The 18,623-nt window shown below is 41.4% G+C and overlaps 1 protein-coding gene across 1 annotated transcript in view; it reads left to right on the forward strand.

The window, feature by feature from the left end:
- The window catches only part of ARVCF (ARVCF delta catenin family member), a 449,379-nt gene that overhangs the window by 333,862 nt on the left and 96,894 nt on the right, over window positions 1-18,623 (forward strand). The window contains 1 exon segment of the mRNA XM_075060041.1: window positions 8,648-9,147. Coding sequence (XP_074916142.1) covers window positions 8,648-9,147 — 500 coding nt within the window.

Genomic DNA, 18,623 nt, shown 5'->3' on the forward strand with positions numbered 1-18,623 from the left:
GTGGCTTTGGGCCTGAACCAGGCATGGGACTGTTTGCATTTGGCAGTGACCTTGGTATTCTCTGAGAGTTGAATTCAAACATGCCTGTGATAGATGCTGTAGAAATACCTCAGATCTGCCCTGGCTTTGCCAACCCTCTTTCTGCTCCAGTTCCAACATCCACTTTCCTAGGCAGGGATGAATTGTGCAAGGGATGAATTGCATGTGGTGATTATTTTTCAGGTGTCAACAAATATTCCCTGGAGTTTGGAAAAGACCAGCAGATTTATTTTGTCCCATGTCATTTTCAGTAAAGGTAGATAATTCGAGCAATAAATTACACACACCAAACATAATCCCAGCATGTCGAAACTGAATGTTTGAGAACAGATGACTGTGTGCCACAGCATCTTCTGCTCCTTCATTGTGTGGAGTTGGGAATAAGCTGGATTCTTGTTTGGATGCTTACTCAGATCATGGCAGAAATCCAAATGTAAGACTTTTTTTTTTTCCATGCAGTTTCTTCTCAGCTATTACTACATTAAGATGTTACTAGAGTTTAAAATAATAAACATTGTGATCTATTCCTGGTGCCAGAGTTACTGGATTTACTCCCATTCCATCCCAGAAATCTTGGGGCTTGGCTACATTAGACATTTCAAAGCGCTGCCCTGGCAGCGCTGCAGGAGCGCTGCTCCGGCAGCGCTTTGAAGTGTGAGTGTAGTCAAAGCCGCAGCGCTGGGAGAGAGCTCTCCCAGCGCTGCTTGTAAACCACATCCCTTACGGGTGTAGCGTGCAGCGCTGGGAGCCGCGTTCCCAGTGCTGCCGCCCTGATTACACTGACACTTTACAGCGCTGCATCTTGCAGCGCTCAGGGGGGTGTTTTTTCACACCCCAGTTGCAGCGCTGTAAAGTGCCAGTGTAGCCAAGGCCTTGGATAAAAGCTAGGTCTACTGCATTGTGTTGAAGTGATCTAAGTCTATAAGTAGAGGATCCTAGTCAGGCGGGTTATATCTGCACGTTGCCTTTCCCAGTTGGTGGAAGACTTTAATCCGCTCTTCAATCAGGCAGCTGTTGACGGTGTTCTCACTCTCCTCTCATCGCTGGTCTAATTTAAACCAGTTGTATTTGAAAATAAATTGAAAAAAAATTCAGATCTTCTTCAAATACAAATGAGCGTACCAGGGCAATTCTTCCACCTGTTTGCACTCCTGCGCATGCGGCTGGGTTTGTTTTGTAAAGTCAATCCACCATTCTGGCTCTCTCTATTGAGAGTGTTTGTTTGGATCATACGCATTTTTAGAATGGGCCCCTCAGACTGTAAAAATTAGAGTTCAGGCAACTTTGTTATCGATATTAACGCGATGTCCCCAACACTGGAACATAGATGACAAAACAGTTAGTTTGCGTTCTCTTGCGGGAGGTAAAACAGAAACATAAACTGCATCAGGTGCAAAATTTTCAAAACCTGGTTGGTAATAATGAGTGCAATTCTCCATGCACTATCACTTGGACTAGTGAACGACTAGGGCTGCCAAGTTTCTGTTTTTTGACCAGAACACCTGGTCGAAAAGTGACCCTGGCGGCTCTCGTCAGCACCGCTGGCCAGGCTGTTAAAAATCCGATTGTCAGTGCAACGGAGCTAAGGCAGGCTCCCTGCCTGCATTGGCTCCACACTCCTCCCAGAAGCAGCAGTGTGTCCCCACTCCGGCTCCTGTGTGTAGGGACAGCCAGGGAGCTCCACGCTGTACCCTGCCCCAGGTGCCAGCTCTGCAGCTCCCATTGGCTGGGAATTGCGGCCAGTGGAGCTGCGGGGGTGATGCTTGCAGCTGGGACAGTGTGCAGAGCTGCCTGGCTGTGCCTCTGCGTAGAATCCAGAGGGGAGCATGGTGCTATTTCCAGGAGCTGCCTGAGGTAAGCGCTGCTTGGAGTCTGCACCCCGAGCCTCCTGCCTCAGCCCTGGTTCCCCTCCAAGCCCATCATCCCCAGCCCTAGCCCAGAGTCCTCAACCCCCAGCCAAAGCCCTCACTCCCTGCACCCTAACTCCCTGCCTCAGCCCTGAACCTCCTCCGAACCCCTCGGTGTCGCTTGGAGCCCTTTTCTATACCCCAAACCTCTCATCCCCAGCCCCACACCTGCAACTGGAGCCCTCACCTCAACCCCCTGCCCAGCCTGGTGCCCTCTCCTGCAGCTCAAACCTCTCATCCCCAGCCCTACCCCAGAGCCCACGCTTCCAGCCGGAGCCATCTCTCTCTTTCACACTCACACCCTGCCCCAACCCTGATCCTCCTCTTGCCCTCTGAACCCTTCAGTCCCAGCCTGGTGCACTCTCCTACACCTCAGCCCCATCCCAGAGTCTGCACCCATAGCCAGAGCTCACACCCCCTCCTCGACCCCAAACTCCTCATCCCCAGCTGCCAGCCAGAGCCCTCACCCCTTCCCTCATCCCAACCCCCTCAGTCAGCCAGGTGAAAATGAGCAAGTGAGTGAAGGTTGGGGAGAGCGAGCGACAGAGGGAGGGGGGGTGGAGTGAGTGGGGGATGCGGTCTCGGAGGACGGGTTAGGACAGGAAGCTGAGCAAGGGTGTTCGGTTTTGTGTGAGTATAAAGTTCGCATCCCTGTGAATGATTGTCACTCGATCATGTTTCCTGGCAAATGAGACCTGGCAGATTTTTACACCGATGCTGAAGCCCCTTTGAATGTCTAAAACGTGTATTTCAAAAAAAAAAATTAAATCACCAAAGTATGTCAAATACAAGACTAACATCTGTCTACATTCCACAAACTAGTGCATTGAGTGAAGGCTTCATTCATAAAGGGACACTGTAAAAATTTATTTACCTAAAAATGAATCTTTATCATTTGTCCCCTATTATAACTAGGGCAGATAAAAGCAATGATGGAGTTTCTTTTTACCTGGTCTTTGCTGCAAGATGAATTGCTATTAAAAGGTGCAAACTGACATATTGTGTTCTGTTCATGAGGAATGTGCACATGTTTGTTTACAGTGGGTTCCACAGTAAGCTGGGGTGAGAGAAATGCACTTAGACCTTGGCTACACTGGCGCTTTACAGCGCTGCAACTTTCTCGCTCAGGGGTGTGAAAAAAACATCCCCCTGAGCGCTGCAAGATACAGCGCTGTAAAGCGCCAGTGTAAACAGTGTCGCAGTGCTGGGAGTGCAGCTCCCAGCGCTGCAAGCTAAACCCCATCAGGATGTGGAGTATGCGCAGCGCTGGGACCACACAAGTAGCCATACCCTTAGATTCTTCAGTAATCTGCTTGCTTTTAAAGGTGACTTGTAAAAGTATTTTTTAAACTGGCTTCGTGCCTTGTGTGCTTCCTTAATAACTTTTTATATATACACAAGGGGTTTCTGCCCCCTTTTTTTTTTTTTTTTTTTTTTTCAAAAAAAAAAATGCTGGAAGTATCAGGACTATGAACTATGTTTTTAATTTTACTGGAGCATTTGTTGGGGTCTAACAGGATGTATATTGTGACCTTACACAATTTAATTGAGGGGCAGGAAATGCTAAATCATTTTAACAAAGGCCTCCATTCCCACACCATTGTTTTGATTATATAAGTTAAATGGATATTCACAAAAACTAGCAAAAACCAGAACTGTAAACAGTCTAATTCTAAATCCCTTCTCCCTCTCAATTGCTCATTTTTCACACTCTTGTCTTTTCTAGTGTCAGCATTCCACAGGTGGAGTATCAATGGTATGGTTGGTTTGCTAAAATCCCCTGTTGTATTCATGGCCATAGAGCATTCTAGGCTAGATAGAACCTGATTTTCTAATGTTTATAAAACACAGCGTTTTCAGATCTTTTTTTATGTATTTTGAAAGAGTGAATAAAAAAGAACCCAACCCCTAAAACACAAGAAAACCTTGTAACTCACTTTTAAAGTGAAAGATAGCCTGGAACATCCCAAATACCCGAGCAAGCCAATTTTAAGTTCTAATAACTATGACAGTATCTCTTCTACTGTTTAAACCTAGGGATTGTGGGACTTTGAAATTGGAAGATAAATAATGTACATCTGTTTTGATACTTTTTAAACTGAATAAAAAGACTTGTGTTTTGAAAATTAAATTTTCTAGGTAGTTAGTCTTTTGCTTTGAACAGGGCTACATCCTTATCAGATTTTGACTTCATAGCAATGCACAGGCAAGTACTTTCAGTGAAGGTCTATTTATTTAAAGGAGTGGGGGACGGGGGCAGGTAAGCATAAAAATTACAGCAGAATGCAGTTAATCTTGAGACACCATCTTGCTGGGGATGGAAGTGTACTGAGATGCCTGGCCAGAGTCAGGCTGACTGAAGAACACTCTGGTGCTGCTAGTTCAGAATTGTCTTTTTTTTTTTATTATTATTTTTAATTTTAAGGTTCCACCTCAGCAAAGCAAGCTTCTTTTTCTTATTAGCCACCAGGGAGCTTTGTGGTTGTTCCATGTTTGTGGATGTCCGTGAACACCTCTGCACTCTTTGCAGGTGGAAAATGACCTGTTCTAGTTGGCTATGTCTTCCTGCCTTTTGACATTATCAGGGAAAGGCAGAATCGACATTTCGAGTTTCTCACTTAAAATCCTACAAAAACTTTTTTTTTCCATTTTTTTTTAAATTGCTGCTGTTTTTCTTTTCCCGATTTAATGACTTGATCACTGTTTTGAACCTAGGCTCAAACAGAAACATGTGAGCCCTCTTCTGTTGACTTTAGTTCCATTACAGCAGCTCTGGATTCCCAGATATTAACTCATTGCCCTGCATGGCAAACATCCAGATGTTACTTGTGCTGGATAGAGAGACTGTTCCTGATTGGTTATCCAAGCACTGGATGAGAAAAACTTCCTTTTTCATTCAACTGAGGTGTGTTGAGCCAAAGTTTGTGCCTGCTTATTAACACTGCGTACAGCATATTAATAGTTCCCCAGAAAATGCTTTAAAGTAACTGTTGATCTTGTTTGAAGGCAAATGTCTCTGTGCTGTAGGGATGGCAACAGATTTGTAATCCTGTTTGTTTCACTACAATATCTGTCCCATTGAAGAAGGCTTTGGTTGGTAGGAACAAAGTTTGCGGGAAGCCTGAAAAGCCTGTGCAGGAATCAGACTTTATAAAAGGATCAAGAATTAATAGCACTGAGCACCTGCCAACATTTTGGGCTTTCGTGTTTTCATTGTCAGTTTGTGCTTCTAGTTTGACTATGGGCTGGCAGCTTATATGGCGCCGCTTGACGGGTCAAGAGCTGTTGCTGATGGCTACAAAGGAGTGTTTCCTTTTTCTTCATCTGCTTTCCTTGACTTTGATCTACACAGAGTCTTTTGTTGGCTTAGGGGCTCAGGCACACATTCCCCCTTGGGGAATATGAGGCATTTGATACCTTCTCATATTGAGCACAAGGTTGTGCTGAAATGATTGGATTTCATCAGGGAATGAAACTTTTACAGCAAGCCTCAGCAAAATCAATAGGTGGTTATGTTGCATCCATAGCTTCGAATAGGAGTACTCCAAGGCACAAAATTTTTTTTCTCCCCATTCTGGTTCTACAAAGTATTAAAACTGGATTTGAGCCTTTCTTAGAGTTGTAAATATTTTTTACGAGAATTTTAATTTATTTTAAATATTTTACGCTTTAATAATAATTGGTGGTAATATAATTTAGCATCGTCATACAAGAGGGCATGGTGCTTTCACTTGACTCAACACCATTACGGTCTTCAATTTGATTCCTGCGGGTAGACTTGATTAAATCAAGAGGACTATGTTTCGGCATATGGCGGACTGCCTATGCAGTTTGAACAGCAAGGCCAATTCTGAGCTGAAGAGAAATTTCATTGTGGTGAGTCAAACAGACCTCATTCCCTAGACAATAATTATCTTCATCTTCATACATAGAAACCCCATGCCTAGTGGGAAGAGAATAATACTTACTTAATTTTACAGTTCAATTGAAGTTATAGGTAGTTACCTTGTAGACAGTTGATCTGATGACATTTGGTGATAGACAGGTTACTTTGTCGCAACAGCAGCCATGTAGAGGGTGACTGTTTGCACCTATCTCTGTCCCCTCTACTGCTTTGTCGGGCACAGTAAAGATACAGCATTAGGAGCAAGATTGAGGCAAGGAGCTAGTGCATTTTCATTGTATTCCGAGTGCAGGTTTGTGTATGTAAAAACAAAACCTTGCTCATTGCATTAGAGTTCTGGTGTTTTCTTTATCCTTTTTGTCTTTCATATGGGAATAAATCATTTTAATATTACTTCCCCTTATAGTGAAGACTGAAAACAGCTTCGTTACATAACGGGAAATGTAATGGCTGTTCAGACACTGTAAATTACAGCCTAAAGAAAGAAATGAATTATGCATGCACAAACAACTGCATCAATAAAAAAAGGATTTTCTTCAGTTTCTTTGAGTGTTTTGAACACCTGCCCATTTATATCCTCTTCCCTCTGCCCCCCCACTTCTGGTTAAGATCAGCAATTAAAGTAACTTAAAGTTGGAAGAGATGGTTATAACATATAGACATTAATTGTATTACTCTGAGTTCAGACCCTGTCCCCAGTTGCTCTTCTCCTCAGAGTTCTAGTTTAATTAGCAGTCCCTTAGAATAATACTGTGTTCCTTCTTGCAAAATTGTAATAGTCTGTATTTCCTTCTGCGTGACATCAGGAATATTTCAGCACTGCACAATGTATGCCTAAAATCAGAGTTTAAGGACCTCTTTCCTGCAGTTAAAATTGCTTGCTTGACTGAGAGAGCCACAGTTCCAATCTGCCCAGAACAATGGCAGCTGGCAAAGGCTTCTACTGTTTAAATAAAGCAAATAAGCTGTACTTGCAATTTCATGACTGTTTTTAAAATTAAAATTGCAGTACACATGCACACTCTGTGTGGGAAAGGCTGTGTTGTCTTGGATTCTACAGGGCTTTGCTAAATAGTAACCTTAATTTCTATTGACAGTCATCCCATCTGTCAGGTTTACTGAGCAGTGAAAGAAGTAATATAATTAACATCTAAGAAGTTCCTTTATTTTAGCAGAAACAAAAAACGCTTTAATTGGAAGAGAGGCATTAAAAACCCCATTGTACGCCATAACTGTGTGGATGGCTTAGTGATCTTAAGCATCTAAAACAGTTAGATTCCTTGGAACACAGGTTCAGATCCTTGTAGAACTAACTCGGCCCTTCATCCTTCAGAGGCAGATAAACTGAGTTTACTATGTGTGGGTCTTTTGGTTGAAACTTTAATAAACAAGGCCCTGATTCTGAAAATATTTGTGCACATTTGTAACTTTATACATGAGTCATTCTTTAAGCCAGTGTGTTCACTTGTGTTCATAAAGTTCAGAATATTCATGTGTTTTCAGGATTGGTGGCCCCTGCATCCATGGCTGATTTTTCTCCCTTCATGCCACTACTGTGCAGTACGTTATGCACCAGTGGGGTTTCACCCATTGCCCCACTGGTTACTGTGTTTTACCTGTGCTGTAGGTAGTTTGTGAAATGCTGAGCCTACAGGATGTGAGAGGTAAGCCCCGCCCCCCATCCCAAATGCCATTTTGAACAAAAGGATAAACTGTATCTATTTGTCTCTTTCAATAACAGTTCTTAAGCTGAAAATGCACCTCCTTACAAATATATTGAAGAAACTTCACAACTGGCTGCTCAAGATGCGATCTTTTTCAAAGTAGGATAGAATTACAGTGATTGCCATTAAAAAGTCAGTTTCAACTACTATCGTATACTGTTCTTAGAATCAGGGCTTTTCTGCGGAGGGCAAAAATATGTTGGTTGGTTGTGGCTGGCCTTATTTCACAAACTATATACAATAAATTACAGCACTGTTAGTTAGAGAGAGAGCAGTACAGTTGTCCTAATGCACAGAATGACTGCAGCTGGGGGCTTGCATGCAGAGTTAGCCGCTGTCTGGGAGGGAAGTGACAGAGTGGTGAAGTGACTTGCCTTAGGTCACATTGCAGTTCAGCTTGGAACTGGACAAAGCTGGGAAACCCTGACCACCTCACTATCAGTTGAGTGCCCCAATCCTGGACCACTCTGCAGAAGATCTGTTTGGTATGAGCTCCGATTCCAGAACTTGGGTGTTCCACCATCTTTTGCAAACAGTCACTGATGAACTGAGGGAGCTTGTCTTGGCCCCAGTAACACATGACCTAAATTGGAAACGTAATGGACCTTGTTATGCTTGCTACAAAGTGTGTGTTGGTGCAGTGTTTGGGGAGGTACTACAAGTAGTTTAGAGGTACTTTCTGGCCATACCCTGGATGCCTTTAATTAGATTTCTAGCTCATCATAAGAGGATTGTCACTAATGAGGTTTAGGGGTTACATTTAGTGGGAAACATGTTCTATCATAATTGCTTTGGTAAATGACCTAAATGAAAGCAGCAACATTGACTTACAATTCCTTTCATGTTTCTGCTCACTAAACAAATACTATGCTATGGTCTCATAGTTGCTGAGTGATGTTTAATGCTGCTTAATTTTTGTATGGCCAGGAAAACTATTTGAAAAATGCAAATATCCTACCACTAATGCATATGTGAGGTTAAAAAGATTTGATCATCACCCAGATGTTAATCCTGGCTCAGCAGCACTGAATGTTAAATACACTTTTTAATTTGGAATGTTCCTCCCTATGCAGGGGCTACGGTGACCCTGTTGAGTCAGAGATGGTTGATGAGAGGATCCCTTACCTTCATGGTGGCTACGTAGCACCATTAGCACAGCCGGAGAGGGGGAGCATGGCCAGCATTGAACGCCTGGGCAAGCGTTCCCCCTCCATTGACAGCATCCGCAAAGATCCCAGGTGGCGGGACCCTGACCTCCCTGAAGTGATTGCCATGCTCAGTCACCCCATCGATCCAGTCAAGTCCAACGCGGCAGCATACTTGCAGCACCTGTGCTATGAGAACGATAAAATAAAAAAGGATGTGAGGCATCTGAAAGGGATTCCCATCTTGGTGGGTCTGCTAGATCACCCAAAGCCAGAAGTTCATCGCAAAGCTTGTGGGGCTCTCAGAAACATCTCTTACGGGAAGGATAATGAGAACAAGGTGGCTATAAAGATCTGCGATGGGATCCCGGCACTGATCAGGTTATTGCGGAAGACAAACGACATGGAAGTCAGAGAGCTCATTACAGGTCAGTGTCTGTATTTTTTCAGGGGAAGACTTTATTGGTTTCAGGAACAAGAATTTTTGAAGGTGACAAGATTGTCTAAGAGTTATGAACCACTGGCTGCAGTCCTTTGTCTAAGGGCATATCTATTTGAGTTAGTGTGCAGCATACAGCATGTGGGGGTGTAAATCTACGGTACTGCAGCAGGCTGTGCACTGTGTGGACCCCGCTGCTGGGCACTAAAAGTTCAAAGTATACTAGAGAACTCTACACCATAGAAGTCTAGGTTTGGGGGTGCGTTGGGCCCTCCAGGATGTTACAGGGAAGACCAGCCCTAAGAGGGCTACGTATATGTAATGCATCAAGTCTGTTCACTCCAGCAAGCCTACTTGGAGTGAGAGCAACAACACGAGTTACACAGAGTGATTGGATTAGCAGCACAGAGTGAGTTGCATCCTCACTACGTTGCTAGTTACAGCATCAAGAGCCCTAAGAGCACCACTTAACTCAAACTAGAGATTTGCGTGTGTAGCTGGGAGTCGGGTTATGGGCAAAACTCAAGTTTTGTGCTGTGAAGACATGCCCTTAGGCACCTGGTGTTATGAGCCCACTGGATGCTGCTGCATTAAGTGTGTCATAGTGTAACTGCAAGCACCTCTCTATTTAGGGGAAAAACCAAGGTGCTGTGAATGTGTGGTGAGGTTGTGTGGTTAACACTGAAGGCTGGAAAATGTTCTGATTGATAGGCACAGGGGCTGCTGCTGAGACAGTTTTGGGAGGGGGAATGTTCATTATAAGTTCAGAAAAGGAGGCGCTATAGGGTTTTTTGGTTTAATTGCTGATATATACTTAGCAGTGATTTTTTTTCCCAATTATTTGTGACTCCATTATTCAACCAGCTTTTGTTTGAACTTAGCCTTGGACATACTCCAAAATGAGTAGTGAATTACATACCAGGTTTCAAAGTTCAGTCACTGAGTTATATATGTGGAGGGGAGTGGGAAAGTGTGTCCACAGCTCTTTACATTGTGGAGACATATTCTTCTTCAGCCTCCCATAACTCAAAAGCAGGAACGTAGATTTTCCCCTCTTTGGAGAGTTGGGTGGGGGAGGAGGGGGAATGACAATTAGATGGACACCAGATGGAGGATTTTTTCCAAAAATAGAGTTTTTTCAGAAAGTTGTGAGCATGTGAAAATAGGCCTGTATGGCTGAAATGTTGAGCTACCTTATCTGTATTGGGAATTGCCAAGCAAATTCAATCGTAAATGTGGCATAATACATTTGATGCTATAATCACTGCAGAACTCATGGCAACTCTCCAGGCTTTTGCCAGTCATCGTCCTTTGAGATGGATATTGGTACTGAAATGCTTATCCTACCTTGAGCATTTCTACAGCAAACTGGGCCTAACCATGCAATCCACAAACTAGTTTCTCTCCTTTCCCCCCAGTCCTTCTCCATAGAGCTAGGAAAGAGGAGCCTTTTGCCAAAGTATTTGATTCAGCAGGATGGCTGACTTTGTGTATTGTCCTTTTTAAAAAAAAAAAAAAAAAAGTGGATAAGTAAAATGCATTTCTCTGCAGTTCTGGTTTGTTCAAAACTCATTTCCAGAGCTCTGCCAAGGAATACATTTATTTCGTCAGATTCAAAAAAGAAAAAGCTAGTCTATAATTTACTCTGGAGGAACATCATTATAATGTTAAGTGGTAATCAGTCATCGCAGAGATGGCAAAAACAAACTGGAGTTTGCCCCCTTTCCCTCTGAATGGTGTTTGCTTTGAATCCCGACTGATGAATTAATTTCACAGTGTACGTATGTGCCATTTGATCCTATCACAGCAGTAAAATTAGTAATTTTGCTCTGCGTCCTTATGTAGGTATACTTCCTGCTTGCTATTTTAAGCTGTTTTTTCTCTGCTGAGAAACCCTAGGAATGTTAAAGGTATTAACCTAAACAGATGTCCAGAAACTGATGATGATGATTCTTTAATCTCCATCTATGCGAGAGTGAGTTTAATTCTGCTCTTAAAGCAATAGTGTCAGGACAGGGTGTTAAACGTTCAAGCAGTAATGCCGAAGGGAACAGAGTTGCAACAACATTTGTGTGGGCTAAGGCTGGTAGAATCACAGCTGATATTCAGACTCATTGGAGAGAATGAACTGCTCATCAAAAAGGAATTATGAGGGATGAGACCAGGGAGACATAGGAGTCAAATCTTTAAAACAGTACAAGAAGCGCATTCAGCCAATGCTACTGCAAAGACTGCATGCTATGCGGTGTTCTATATGCTGGTTATAGTTCTGGAGCTCTCATGGTAAGTTGACTTTTATATCAGGATACCTTCCCACTGCAGTGGATCAGAGTATCTGTTTGCCGTGAATGCATTTGATTCTGTCTGGAATGAAACCTCTGAGAACTTTTGCCACTATACAGAAGTTTGTTCGGGTTCAGATGGAAGTAAAGAAGAATAAGCTTAATTGTTTCTTTTAAAAGGCTGCAACTTCAAACCAGTTGTTACATGTTACCTAGACTGATTGCTATTCAGATCCGAATTGTGGCCAGCCATTAATTGTTCATTCTAGGTGTGGTTGTATTCTAAAATAGGGCTGAGATTTCCAAAGGGTCTAAGTGAGTTATGCCCCCAAATCCCATTGCAATTTGGGCACCTGACTCTCTTAAGCTCTTCTAAAACCAAAACCAAAATGCAGCCTAGATGTATACATCAATATATATCCTAGGATACTAACTCTGAAAGGACACAGGTTAAACAATCATTGGGTGCATCTACATGGCACCCCGAAAAAACCAAACAAACAACACCCCCCCAACCTGTGGTGGCGAGTCTGATTGCTCGGGTAAACTGAGTTGGGCTCATGTTGTGGGGCAAAAAATAGCGGTGTAGCTGTTTTGGATTCAGGCTGGAGCATGTGCGCTGAGATCTGGCAAGTGGGGAGGGTCTGAGAGCCCAGGCTCCAGCCTGAGTCTGAACATCTACACTGCTATTGTTAGCCCTGCAGTGCAAGCCTTGCGAGCTGGGGCGAGAGCAGGTTGCTGGGTAGACATTACTCATAGTATCACTCAGCAGTCTACAGTTGGGTTTCAGTATTTTGATATCACACTACTGCTAAATTAGGTAAGTCCTATGTAGCTTTTCCCGTCTGGTGGTATCACTCTCCTCAGAACTGAAAGCCTCTTGTTGCTAGACATCATAGCTCTTGTACACAGAACTTCTGGTAAATCTGAGAATGGTGTTAGAGCATGAGGCCCTGCATGTCAGAACTGTTAGGCATTTGAAAAGTACCCATCAATCCCCAAAGATATAGTCATGCTATATCTTCTAGCTCTCTCTTTTAAATCTAAGGTTGCACAAACAGACTGTACCTATTGTGCTGCAGAAATCTCAGTTTATTAAGGCTTTCACAGCTACACCACGAATTGATCTGCAATCAGAAATGCTACTTTGTGGAGCTCTTCCTTGAATCCGTCCACAGTTATCCTCTTGGGACTGTGCAAAGCTACCCATTCAATGGATCACTTTCTGACTTCAGAAATGAGAGCTGAGCTGGTAAAGAGAGAAATTTGCTCTGATTGGGAAAGCTGCAAAGGTTTTTATCTTGAACAATAAGGTTTGGTGTGGAACAAATGTTCCCATCAGATATGCAAGACAGAAATTCTATTACACTCTTTTTTGACAAGCAGTCAAAGTTAGTAGCTTTAATGAATTTTTCATTCTTTGTGTGCTCATTGAAATGTAATTTTGTTGTTTAATGACACTGCATGATATTTTAAGTGGTGCAGAACATTATTCTCCTGACACTCTGTATTGGCAAATTGGGTTTAATTGAAAAATGATTGACCATAAATGTTCTAAGGAGAAAATCTTTTGATCTAATAATGTTCTGTTTGATGCAGCCCATCAGAAACCATTTCTTGCGGACATTTATTGTATGATAGAAGCCTAGCAGTTAGCCAGAATTCATTTCAGTGGGCATTAACTCTTTTTGGAAGTCCACTAATACGAGCAGCATATTTTCTAATTACAGGTGAATTTACTCCTTTTTTCTGTTGGGGAAACCTGTCAAAAGTGTGTAGATTTCATGGCGTGCTCTGTAACCCACTAATTTATCTTCTGGATCTGTGCTTGGCCTCTTTCAACTTGGGATGCACAACTCCCATCACCAGAGCTCAATTTAAAAGAAAAAAATGCATATTTAATATAATACATGTCAGACAGATGTCTCCAAGATCAACTTACATCAAGAGCACCCAGCGAATATATGCAATTTATTTTAGATGATAAATGATACAATGTGCTGGATAGCTGAAAGAGTAAACAGGTTTTTGATTGGTGTAATTTAATACGAACACTGGATTCTGCAACTAAGCAGAGTTTTTTTTTTTTGTTTTTTTTTTTTTTAAGATTATTTGGATTTCAAAAGATATTAGCATGTCTGTGGTTGACACACTTTCTTTAAACCTGCTCGTTATAGACAGCTGCTAGAAGGTGGGGCCCACAGCATTTGGAACTGTGGGCTTAATTGCTTTTAGATGCTGTGAAGTGAGGATTTGCAAAAACAGTTATAGCTTCTGTTTTCTTTGTTACAATTTGTATCAACCAAACTATTTAAAAAAGAGGACCCTGTTGCTTCTGCCTATGCTTGATGCCTTGGGTAGCCTGAAACCTGCGGGTATGTTCAAGCTAGCTCTTATGAATGAAAGAAAAAATGATTATCTTCTGCAAGGCAATATTATATTGTCTTATTTAAATCCTAAAATATATGCCAGCCACCGATCAATGCTCAAAAAGGCAAATTCTTTTAGTAATGGCACATGGAAAATGTTGATGGATGAATTTGTCTTGCAGTTACTGTTTTAATGACTTGGTTTATCTTTAGGGTAATTTTAATGAATTGATAAATTGACAGGAATTTTTAAACTAACTTTTATTAGATAACATGTTAATTATACTAATAAATGCAGTGAATAACTTTTAAGGGCAGAGGTCAAATTACCGTGATGTTAATCTTTGTCACTTTGTTCTCACACAGGGTTAATGTCCAATTTTTAAAAAAAAACAAAGACTGTAGCGTGAACTTTGTTGTTAGGGATTAAAATCATGGCTGCCACCATGAGAACCTCTTCCTGGGCTTGGTTCCCCAAGACACTGGAGGGCTGCTGGGATGTAAAGTTCTGATGTAATCCCCTTCTTGATTTGCACCTTTTGAAAAGAAGAGAGTTTTTTTTGTTCTGTTTGTTATCTGTCTCTCTTGTTAAGAGGTATTTTCCTTACATGGCCAGCCGTGAATCTAAATCCTTCCCACGTCATCAGATGTTGCATAGGGAATGACCAAGGCTCTGCCTATCTTGGACCACTCTTTGCATATCTTCTAAGTTTTCCCTCTCTGAGTACTGTTTGACAGAAGGATTATTTTGATCTGTCTCCCCCATATAGCCAGCTACTGGAGCCTTGTAATTTATTTCTTTTGAACATCTTAAAGATCCTACTTGCATATTTTGGGTATAATATGGCGTATCTTTTTGTCTCTCCATAGTTCAGTGATGCCTCCTTTGGAGCATAAAGAGAGGCTGTACAGTTGAGGGAGAAATGGAAAACCTCGCAATCATAGTTGCATCCCTGAGTCCAAAAGGGACAGAGGAAATGGCGGGTAGGGGAAGGTTCTCTTTGATGTCAAGTTGTTGTTGTCTTGCAACTCCCACAAGGAGCAGCTGTTTGGCTGCCCAAGAGGGCATTTATTTTTAAGGTCTTGTTTAGCATTTTATAGGCAACTTTTTCTTTAGAAACTATTGGTGAAGGTGCCCACGAGTACCTTCTCTCATGCGAGTAGTCCCACCATTGGTTTAAATGGGAGAACTGGCATGAGTGAAGTTGTTCACATACTACGTTTGTTGGACTGGACTTTCTTTTTGTGGCCATTCTCTGCAATCCAGATGTGATTCTCTTGAATACGTATAGGGTTTAGTGTGTTCAGAAATAGCTACCAGTAACTGACAACACAGAAGAAATTTGGAGATGATATCCTTGTTTTACAGACCTAGGGCATATTAAAATCTAGACACAGATGTCTTCAAGGTGGTACCCAAGCACTGGAGAATTTTGCAAAAACCTCTAATAAAGGTTGGTTGGTTTGTCTGAGGTCTGAGAAGGGATTAAACTTATCAAAAAGTTTTCTTGTTCTGTGTTGAATTCTATTGCTAAATTGGGACCATCCTGTCCTTATTGCAATATTAGGAAGATTTCAGATTTCTTTCAGATTTTTAAAATATTTCCCTAGTTGATTCTTCTCTAGTCTAAAGAAATGAAATTATTTACTTCACTAGCATTGTAGTGTGCTGAATAGTCAGTTGTCTAGGGCAGGTGAAGAGCGGAAACATCCTGTTTCAGAGGAAGAAAGTTTTGTGAATCTCTAACAGTGAAACCACTCAAACATGAAGTGTATAAACTTTTAATACTTTATTCGGAATGTGTCTGTGGCCTACCAAGCTTTCGTATATTGGCCCCTTCCAAACTCAGAATGATTGATTTAAAGATTTTTTTTTTTTTGTTAAATATCAACATGCTTTTTAATTGATGTTTTACTAGCTCAGGTGAAGAACAACTATAGATGAGAAGAAATATAGGAACCATAGGAATGGTCCTACTGCATCACACCAGTGATCCATCTCTTCTGGTGTCCTGGTTCTGCTATTGCAAGTACCAGGTGCTTCAGAGGAAAGTATAAGAAACAATTATGCAATAAACATACCCACAGAAATAGTTTGTAAGGACCTGAGGGCTGGAACCCAAGTCTGCAGAGCCAGGTGTGGCTGATATTCCCTTAGTCCCACCAGGAGGCCACACAGAGGCACTGTGGAGAGTAGGCACCACAGGAAGTACTCCCCACGAGACCCAGAGTGTGAGTACCCTGCAGCCCTCTGATTAGCCATGTGCCCCACTTAACTCCAGGAAGTTGTTTGGGCAACCACACAGATATTGGCCTGCTGCAATGCCGGACTTTACCTTATCTCCTGATTTCTGGGCTCTGACTCCATCCTGACTTAGAGCCCGACTCCTGGCCTGACTCTTGTTTACAGGACCTGGCCTTGTGATTCCTCCAACTCCTGCCCAGTGTCTCCCATTCCCGGTGGGCAGACCTAAGCCCAGCTGTGACCGCTTGGCAAGACCACCCATTCTCCAGATCTTTACAAAGTTTTTTTTCCTCAACCCCCCATTCATACTGTAAGCACGTATTATAAGGACATTGGTAGTCCCATTGAAGTCAGTGGGGCTACTCGCAATCTAGCAAAATATAAGAATAAAGAATGGATAACTTGTTATATCAAATTCTTTGATATGATTCTAATGACAACTTATTGAACAATTCTGTATCACCTGATTATAAATATTTTAAATTGATTACATAGTTGATTTTGCTTTCTTTACAATGTATCTGTGTAAGCTGAAGTAGAAGAAAATTAGTACTGACTTTTTTTTTTTTTTCCCCAGAATTGAGTGGCGATAGAGCTGCTTTTTTCCTTTCTCGGTTTCCTTTTTATCTTAACTCCCAGGGTGTTTAGCAGATTATGTAACAATGAGGATATGTTTGTTTAATATATAAAATGGTAACAATGGAAAGTTAATTTACATTTGTCATTTATCTTATTTAAGAGCTAAATAAAATAATTTCCAAAAAGCACACACAACTTATATTGTGCTGTGTATGTGGAGTAAGTGAAGTGTGCCAAGTAAATAATATTAATGTATGTACCCAGAAAGAGATTAAAGTAAAGAAAGATGGGTGTTAACATCTGAGGTAAATTCTTTTGTTTACTACTGGGTTTGTTTAATGTGTTCAATTACATCTAAACAGATGCCTGGGTTTTGTAAATGCCACTTTGAATCAGAGGCATCATAAAGTGTCAGTCTTAAAACTCTGTTAGCTGTCAGTCTGCTGGGTTATAATTGCCACCCGCTACTGGTAGTGGAGATAAAATTCTCATTCCAATCTAGTATGTAATATGACTCTATATGGATCACACTCTATTAAAATGGGACAAAAAACGTTTGCCATCTCTTGTTTTTTTTTCAATGAAAGCGTGAGCATTAAGCTTTCATTCCAACCTACATCAGGGAGGATTCAGTATTACAACTTTATTTTTCTGTTTGTTTACAGACAGGTGTGGCGGACTTGGTCCTCCTTTCACATACACTAGTTTTGCGCTGGTAGAACTCACTGACTTCAGTGACATTACTCCTGATTAACACCAGTATACCTGGGCATAATTGGTCCAGTGAGTCAATATCTGGCTGATAGTTTAAAAAGGAGTTTTGGAAGAAGAAAATTGCAGGCATTATAACCATGAAACTTTATGAGATTGATGTGTGACTGAAACAAAAGTCCTGACATGACCATATATTGTTCCGTGTGATTTTGTTTTTTAAACATGAAGTGTTTGAAGACAAATATCTGCAACTTAAGTTGTTAGTTTGCAAAAATGTGTAGACCTAATGATGCACATTAATGATACATATTATTAGGAAAGGGTCTCTGGATATTTAGGAAGGTCTCTGTCATTTTTCCATTAAGTCCTTGCAAAAATCTCCTACATCTAGTCCTTGCAAAAAAAAAAAATCTTTGCAAAAAAAAATCCTTGCAAAACTCTCCTACATCTACTACACCTAATAGGGTTTTTACCAGGATAACGGTTGGCAAAAAAACACCCCCCTAATTTACATAGCTACATTGTTAAAACTTTTAAGTGTAGACTATACTAGCCCTAAGATATTTTGCATTGTTTATCATGTACAACCTTCATTTGTGACTCCTGCTGCTTTGATTTGGTATTCGCCTTCTTTCTACAGCTGTGATTCAAAATCAAGGTGAGGTGATAGGACAAAGAGGGTTGTGGGTGCTCAGTCTCCCCTAGGAATAATGCCCTCACTGCATCGTATGTGCCTGTGACATAATGAATAATGTGAAAGTAAATATGGAATGGAAAAAGTCTGGGGTGAAATTCAACTCTGTACAGAGAATTGACACCAGGGCTATATGCCCCTTAAATCCAGTTGAAGCCGTATTTTGAGGTTTTATGTGCTGCATCGGCCTTGCACTGCCCTCTGTGCTGGGGTGGGTTTTTTGGTCATAAGTAGATTTGCAAGTTTAATTAACGGTTTGTTCAGAATGAATACTATCATATTGAATCTTTACACTTATAGTTTATGTAGATGATTAATGAACACACATCGTATGTCTCCTGTACATTATATGGCCCAGCAGTTTCAGCCGCTCTACCTGTTTTAAATATAACTACGTTTAAAAAGGTGGTATAGCTTTCTGTTTTGATAACTGCTGAGAGAGTCCTAACCATGTGGTTATATTGGATTCTCAGAAATGTTGTCAGGTAAGTAATTTCCTCTGTTCATATTGTTTTATGGTTTAATCTTTTGGAAATGTTAGTCTGCATGAGCAGTACCCCTAAACTACTCTAACTTGGCTAA

This window comes from Chelonoidis abingdonii, chromosome 22, assembly GCF_003597395.2.
Source record: "Chelonoidis abingdonii isolate Lonesome George chromosome 22, CheloAbing_2.0, whole genome shotgun sequence".
Taxonomy (NCBI): domain Eukaryota; kingdom Metazoa; phylum Chordata; order Testudines; family Testudinidae; genus Chelonoidis; species Chelonoidis abingdonii.